Below are 8,058 nucleotides of genomic sequence, written 5' to 3'. Positions count from 1 at the left end.
TATGCAGTGATACACTGTAACTCGCAATCAGTGATGTCTTTTTTTCGCTGTGTTGCAGACCCTTTGGGCAGTTTTCTACTCTCTGATCGAGTTTTTTTTTTAAATATTCCCTGTTTCCATTCTCAACTCTGTTAACTATGAAATGCGGATGATATCTCATTGAACGTCAAATTATATATACACGTGGTCATTTGTGACATAGATATATTGTAAAGACAAAAGTCGAAAACTGAAGTCGTATTAATAGTTTCCAAACAAGAGTACGTTCGCACTCTCTGTTAACCTAATAATTATTATATCATATTTTATTGTTTTTAATAAATTCCGCTTTATGTCATCTCCAAGCTAGAAGCAAATGTTTCTACTACTACTTTTACATTGTCTTTTTTCTGGCACGTGCACTTTTATCATTACAAATTATCTCTTCAATTCAATATGTGTTTGGCATAATCTCATAAAAAATAAACTTGTGAAACTAATTGAATGTGTTTTGATAAATCAGGTCATGAATTTATCTGTCGGAATATTCGTCTAAAAGAGTATACAACCATTGTTCTTTGACATGCATAAGCACGACAGGCTTCTTATTTCTTGTTGGACATGTATATATTTGTCGCTATTATGACAAGATTGTATGACGTAAAATTATCGATATTGCTACGAATATAAAAATTCGCACTCTTGCTGATCTTTCTTTCAATCTCACAATTCAGTAAGAATAATAAAAAAAATCCGTTTAATTAATTTGCATTTCTAATGTCGAGTTTTCTAAACATGCTGCATATGTTTATCTAATATTTAAGCATTACAGTTGCACAATTATCCAGCAAAATACATATACATTTGTATAAAATGCTCCCCTTTCATCATTTTTGCGAGAACGATTTGTTAAACATAATTTGTTAAAATGCATTATAAGGAAGTTGAGTTCAAAGGAGGGAATCTTACACGAAATCCCACTTTTAATTGGGTACTGGGTTATAAATACCACAGACTTTCGTTTCTGTTTCCAAAATTGTATGCCATCATTTTTTTCTTCCATTAACTCTGTTAGTAACTGCATTGTGCATTTTTTTTCCATTGTATGTTTTAGTTAATGATCAAATATAATTATTAATAACATTGCTCTGAACATGCACGAAATACTTGCCAATGGACGTTAAACAAACAGCAATCAGTTCGCTTCTCAGTTTCAAAATAATTAACTTTTCAAAACACTAGTTTAAATTGATAGGGGATTAATAAAGGAATCCAAAGAGCCGTGCTTGTTTTCGAAATATAAGCTATTGCAATCTTGGCCGGAAAATATTCTCTCTTGACTTTTCATAGCTTTATCATGGACAAGTTGAACTTCTCAAAAACTGTTTAAAAGTAATTAAAATGTTATAAGACTTTTACAGATGGCTAAACACTATACATGTAAAAGATTTACAAAAAGAAAAATGGGGGTCACCAGGCCAATTTTTTCAAGGCATTCAAATTGATAAAACCTGAGGATTCCGAAAATCAGACAAAAAGTCCAAAACATGACAAGCCAGCTTCCTTAAGAATAGTTAAGGAACACGTTAATCTGGGTTTACCATACCGTATTATGAGAAAGTACAAAGTTCTGCTATCAAGACCATGTGTTATTTTTCATTTGTTATTATTGTTGTTTTTGTGTGTCTTTTATTTCGGACGATATCAGGTGTTTGTAGGCGGTATGGTTTGTTTGTGCTGTTCATTTTTCCCGATGTATTAAAAATGGGGAGATATAAGGAAACAACTCCATAAAGAAAGGTGCACAATGAAAATCTACATAGACATGTAATATTTCTGTGTAATTTTAAAGGATCTTGGTTGTTTACACAAAATTAAAACTGGTACCATCTTTTAAAAAAATCCAGATTTCCTGATACACTGTAGTCTATTCATCAGAAGTTTCTAAGTTTGTAAGATGAAAACTATGAAATAAGATAAAATACATTAAACTGGTAACTAGGTTTGTAAATTTAGCGGAAAAATCTGAGACGATATAAACCCTAAAACAATAGTAAAATAAAAGAATGTGTCTTTGGGGACCCATATGCACCCGATTGAAAATATACAACACATTCAGTAAAATTCATGAGGGAACATTACTCGAATACAGTGAAAGTTACAACATACAAATAAGAACTCGATCTGTAATATTAAACATTTCATATAGTTTTGGTAACATTTGGCTGAGTTAAATTAAAGAAAAGGTGCGGCAAAACAAATCGGTAATTTTTCCATATATAATAAAGGGACATTACTCGTGAACGATGAACGTGCGTCCACCCAAATTCAAACTAGACGTGAGTTATGTAATCATAAGCATTGATTATAAGTTTCCTGTCATTTGGTTGAAGCAAACTAAAGTAAGAGAACGAAAAAACCCAGTTGCGGGACATACGGATAGACGGACGGAGGAACAGCCAAATATATGGACATAGTAAACCTCAATACCCCGGTCATCAAGAATAGAGTTCATAAGAATCCACAATCAATTCAATATGTGTACAATCCTTGTCCCAATGTATGGTACGATATATCAGTTGACACATGTAGGAGTCCTATACAAAAAATAAGTATCATATTTTCTCCGCCTTTCCGAATTGACAAATATAAACCAGCATTGTAACTCGGCCAAAAACGTAAGGTATTTTTTTGTTTATTAAGCAAATTTCTTGGATAATCATATTTTAGATTTTATGAACTTCCTTGCTACCACCTGTTGCCTTTTTTGATATCACGCGATCATATCTATTGCTTTTAAAGTATATATACATTGGTGTCTCATGTATATTTGCATATACGTCTAACAAAATGGGCAAACAGTTTGTGGTTTCAATTTTGTTTGCTTCTCTAAGTGTGTTGGTTGCATCGCATACTGTTATCAACAGGTCAAAGATTACATCAACATCAGATTCAGGTAATATTTAGTATTTACACTCCTGAAGGGCCAATGTTGTCTAAAAATTATGAATGAATTTTATAATTAACAACATTTACAAAAAAGCATGTAATTTCAATAGAACAAATCGATCGTAAACATCATCGACGTCAATGTAAGAATTTGTATTGGCCATATTTTAAAACATTTAAAGTTATATGGTTAGAGGTTATTTACCTAAAATTTCATTTCCTCTTTTTTGTTTGTTAAAGAATGCTAAAGATCAAACACTGGAGTAAATCAAACTTGGCGATATAATAAAAGTAGCTGACATGAAACTTTATTTAAGTGTTATATGTATTACTTTTTTTTACTTTAATTTTTTCTCAAAATAATATATGTCTTGACTTTTGTATAACAGTGAACAGTCGATACTATTTGGATCATATTTGATCAGAAATTTACGTATGTAAAAAGTTTGCCTCATATTTTATAGGTGTTTGTTTCTATGGAGCAACTGCAGAAAGAGTACTAAATATTTTGGCAAATGGAAAAAATAGACACCTGGTTCCTCCTTCAGGTTTGATCATAATAATTGAATTGTTATTAGGCATTATGTTTTCATGCGTTCAATCTATACCTTTATATCAACAAAAAAGGATGTTATAATATAACTGATCTTTCTACTAAAATTGTATATCACACCATTCAGCAGGTCTGTAGTTATATACATGAGTGATTAAGCATTTAGATTTATGCAAATCCAAGACGTTACGGCCGGAACCCCTATTCATATTGCTCAAAATATTCCTCATTCCAGGTTTTAGGTTTTTAGTTCAAACAAATGTATAAGTATTTAAGTTTCCAATTTGCATGTATATCGTAGTATGCCATACAAATTATGGTCGAGTGGAGGTTATATGGTATAGACGTGACAAACACTTTTTATAGATCTATGTTCACCTCGCAACTAACCTTTTTCTGATTTCTGTGTCGTGTGGTTGATGTCTAATTAAATGATACACTTCATCGTTACTCATTATATATATTTTTAGTGCGGAAACCGAAAGACTGCTCAGCTTTGGATCCGAAACATGACCACAGTGGAGTATATAGAATCTATCCAACTAGTGCAGGACGAGGATTTAAGGTTTATTGTGACATGACGACTGATGGAGGACGCTGGACTGTAAGTAATCATCAATGAAGCTTTGTAAAAATGGGCATTAGTTAGTAGTCGTTATTTGAGATCACTTTGGCATGCCCGATCTGATCTCCATAACCTAACCATCGCTTATTACAGACCACACATCAACATCGATATTGGAAAAAATACCAGCGTGAAATTTTGTATAACTGTCATGATTTTTATTTCAGTTTTCCTACCACATGTCAAGACATCTAAATGATGAAGGATATTAGTTACCCGAAACATTCAACATTTATTCATGATTTAAGTTTGTTTTGGTAATGTTGTACCCTTTTAGTCTTGCTTATTCATCATATTTCTACATTGCTTTAGTATTGATAAGTAATATCGCTATATATTGATATAGGTTCCCATATCTGAAACACACTTTGCATTTAAATATTGTTTTTCGTCTTATGTTATCACATATCAAAACTTTTATGGGCATCTTTTGTTCTTTCATATGTCCTATTTATCTTTTTAAGGTTCTTGTCAGACGAATGGATGGTTCTCAAAATTTTAATAAAAACTGGGTTGAATATGAAAATGGCTTCGGAGACCTCAGCCGGGAATTTTGGTTGGGTAAGCTTAATCAAATATAGTATCAGTCATGATCAGTTTTTTAAACGCTTATCTTCTTTGTATAGACTTCAAATAAACTCATCACAGATACCACCACTAAATTTTATATATACGCCAGACGCGCGTTTCTCCTACCAAAGACTCATCAGTGACGCTCGAACCCAAAAAAGTTAAAAAGGCTAAATAAAGTACGAAGTTGAAGAGCATTGAGGACCAAATTCTTAAAATTTTGCCAAATACAGCTAAGGTAATCTATGTCTGAAGTAGAAAAGCCATAGTAATTCAAAGAATTTACGTGAACGTTTTAGAAATGTTGACGTCTTTCCGCAATCCACGGATCCTAGGAAAGTTTCTTGTAGGGTAAAGAAAGGAGGAAATATGACTTCGGTAAATAGTGATCAAAGGTACCAGGATTATAATTTAGTGCGCGTTTCGTCTTCATAAGACTCATCAGTGACGCTCATATCAAAATAGTTATAAACCAAACAAATACAAAGTTGAAGAGCATTTAGGACCCAAAATTCCAAAAATTGTGCCAAATAAGTTAATAATTTTTTTTTTTTAATTTAGACTCATTCTAAAATTGCGATTTAATGGTATAATTTTTTTATAATTGTTTCCGTTAAATAAATTCCCAAATTTTATTTAATTGGTGACGATTAAGACTTTGAAAAACTGTACTTTCAAATCGGTGTATGAATGAAAACAAAAACATAACTGCAAGGGTTATTGAGTTTAAATAAGATTATTTGCTTTTGAAATTCTTTCCCTCAATGATATGCTTAGAGAAAAAAAGAACCGAGGAAGATGTTTATCCCACTGTTTAAAACAAACTTAAATATGGTTCTCATTAAATTCGATCCAAAAATAGTCCCTTTATAGAAGAGATATTCAAAAAGTCGTTATAAATTCCTTTGAACCTGAAACTAATCCAAATCAGATTTCTTTTATTCGGATATTCTGAGATACAATTCTTTTTTGGCAGAAATTACCAAAAATTGTTTTAACTATCTTTTTTTACTTTAAAACACTGATTTATATTTACGTTGTCCACAAAATATAAGAAATAGTTTATGTCCCAGCTTAGATAAAAAAAAAATATAAAGGAATGAGAAACCTTTCTTTTTCCTATTTTGAAACTACGATGTTTGTACGAAGTATCGTGTTTTAACTTAAAATCGTCAATATTGTCTTTAGTCTCGCTACACTCGGTGATTTTCATTTTAAATTGATAGAATAACGCCCCTTTCAAAATCAAAGAACCGCCCCTAAAGGTAAAAATAGATTTGAACTGTGCAGCATATCTGAGGTAGTTAATTCACACCTTTGCTGTGCATTTACCAGATTATAGCACAGTAAGAACAAAGAGATTTTACTCTTGCCATGTGTTAATTAGGAGTTATCTGACTAAAAGGGACATGAAAGGAAAGCCAATTCATCTAAGGTCAATTTTGCACGAGCGAGTATGTTTCTTGTATGGTTCAATAGTTGAATATTCTACATATCAAGGAACATCTAAAATGAAATGGTTTACTATTAAAATGATATACAAATTAATATTCGTAACTTTAAAAGTAATAAAGCATTTATAAAAGTGATCTATGTTTTAAATTCCAAAGTAATTGTGGTCAATTTTCCTAAATACTTGTAGGAAACAAATATCTGAATATACTGACATCCATTGGAAAAACTGAAATGAGGGTCGATATGGAAAATTTTAAAGGAGTAAAGAAGTATGCTAAATACTCAACATTCAAAGTTGGAGATGCTGCCTCGAAGTATACATTGACAGTTGGTGGATTTTCTGGAAATGCTGGTAAGAAAATTAAAAAATCTGTAAGATTACAAATGAGCCAGAGTTCTTTAGATTTCGAGTTCATATTGTATATAGAAACAGAAAAAGAAACATGAATCGTACGTTTTAAGTTTTAACACTATATGTTGACTTAAAATATGTAGGTCTTCCAACTATTTTTTCTGATCCAAAGGTGGATTAAGAGGGGCCAAGGGGGCCATCCCCCTTACTGGTTGATTATATAGGAAATCGCTGAGGCATGACCGGAGCGGGCCCTCTCTAAGCCCCCCCCCCCCCCCAATTTATGAAAAATTCTAGATCCGCCAGTGAAAACGATAAAATAATGCACGAGGATTTGTAATATTCTAATATATTTTCATTTCAACAGTATATGTCATAATGAACAGAAGGATACAACTTCATCATGTTAATGACGTTGTAAAATCAGCAAAGACATGTCTATGATTAGTGACACGTTCTTAATCGGTCTTTATGAATTAATTATTAAAGGAAGACTACAAAATTTCTGACAATCAACATTAAACGTGTTTTACATTACAATTTCAGGTGATGCTTTTGCAGCCAGGCAGCATAACGGACAAAAGTTCAGCACACCTGACCAAGACAATGATATTTGGCCGAAAAATTGTGCATTATGGGAAAAAAGAGTTGGCGGTGGTTGGTGGTTCAGTAACTGTGATCATGTGTGTTTCACATTATCCTACGCAAATAATAAGCAAGGTCTGACTGGAGAGGCGCTTATTCAATGGCAAACATGGAGTGGTTCCGCATATAATCTCAAATATGCAGCCATGATGATACGAAGAGTTAACTAAAAAAATTAAAGATATTTTAAAATCTGATCTGATTTGGTATTACTCATTTTTAAAGTTCGTGTATTTTGATGATGTATTAATTCAATTTAAATTTTATCAAAACACACCTGCTTATATTATAAGATCATAGAAGTATTGGATGATTGATTGTTATTGCTTCACGTCCTGTGGAATATATTTAATGTTTGTATGTCTACTTAGAGGACACCTTAGGTTGTAGCATCATTTAACCTAAGACAAATTAGAGGCCTAGTATTGCATACCCTATATACCATGTAGAGGCGGATTGAGAGGCGAAAAGGGGGAGGGGGCTTTTCTTGGAAAAATTTGGTTATTCGCCGGAGCATGACCGGATTGGCCCTCTCTTAAGCAGTCAGTGGGCACAACTTATCAAAATTTTTGGATCCGCATCTGTTTCTGTCACTGTTTTGTCGTCTTAAAGACGTATACCCCACAAAGTGTATTTTCTATAAATCAATAATATTTGAAATCAAATATCAACTACAGAAATGCATTTAAATACAGGATGATAAACTTATTTTCACACAGGAAATCTTTCCTAGAATTATTACTTGTGTTAATCTATTTTCATACAACTAATACTTTTTCAAAAACTTAATCTGTTTGGAAGCTCTAACATTCGTTAGTTAGTGTGATACAAAATATGCTGTGCGTTGCATAAAACATAAGTGCAATTTTATCTAAAATTTGATAAATCAGGTATCACCTTTATGTACTAATTATTCCCAAAATTATTATT

The 8,058-nt window shown here is 32.2% G+C and overlaps 1 protein-coding gene across 1 annotated transcript; it reads left to right on the top strand.

The window, feature by feature from the left end:
- The first annotated feature begins 2,829 nt into the window (after nucleotides 1-2,829).
- LOC134714267 (fibrinogen-like protein 1) lies at nucleotides 2,830-7,325 on the top strand. Its single transcript, XM_063575505.1, has 6 exons — nucleotides 2,830-2,935; nucleotides 3,393-3,476; nucleotides 3,952-4,085; nucleotides 4,571-4,667; nucleotides 6,319-6,483; nucleotides 7,030-7,325. Exons 1-6 carry the CDS (start codon nucleotides 2,830-2,832, stop codon nucleotides 7,296-7,298), a joined length of 855 nt encoding a protein of 284 aa, XP_063431575.1. The 3' UTR covers nucleotides 7,299-7,325.
- Nucleotides 7,326-8,058: the final 733 nt, after the last annotated feature.

Source organism: Mytilus trossulus, chromosome 4, assembly GCF_036588685.1.
Source record: "Mytilus trossulus isolate FHL-02 chromosome 4, PNRI_Mtr1.1.1.hap1, whole genome shotgun sequence".
Classification (NCBI taxonomy): Eukaryota; Metazoa; Mollusca; class Bivalvia; order Mytilida; family Mytilidae; genus Mytilus; species Mytilus trossulus.
This window is presented reverse-complemented; position numbering and strand designations above follow the sequence as displayed.

Coding starts and splice junctions, on each gene's coding strand:
- LOC134714267 (XM_063575505.1), top strand. CDS start 2,830: ATGGGCAAACAGTTTGTGGTTTCAATTTTGTTTGCTTCTCTAAGTGTG. Junction 2,936..3,392: donor TACATCAACATCAGATTCAG/GTAATATTTAGT, acceptor CATATTTTATAG/GTGTTTGTTTCTATGGAGCA. Junction 4,668..6,318: donor CAGCCGGGAATTTTGGTTGG/GTAAGCTTAATC, acceptor AAATACTTGTAG/GAAACAAATATCTGAATATA.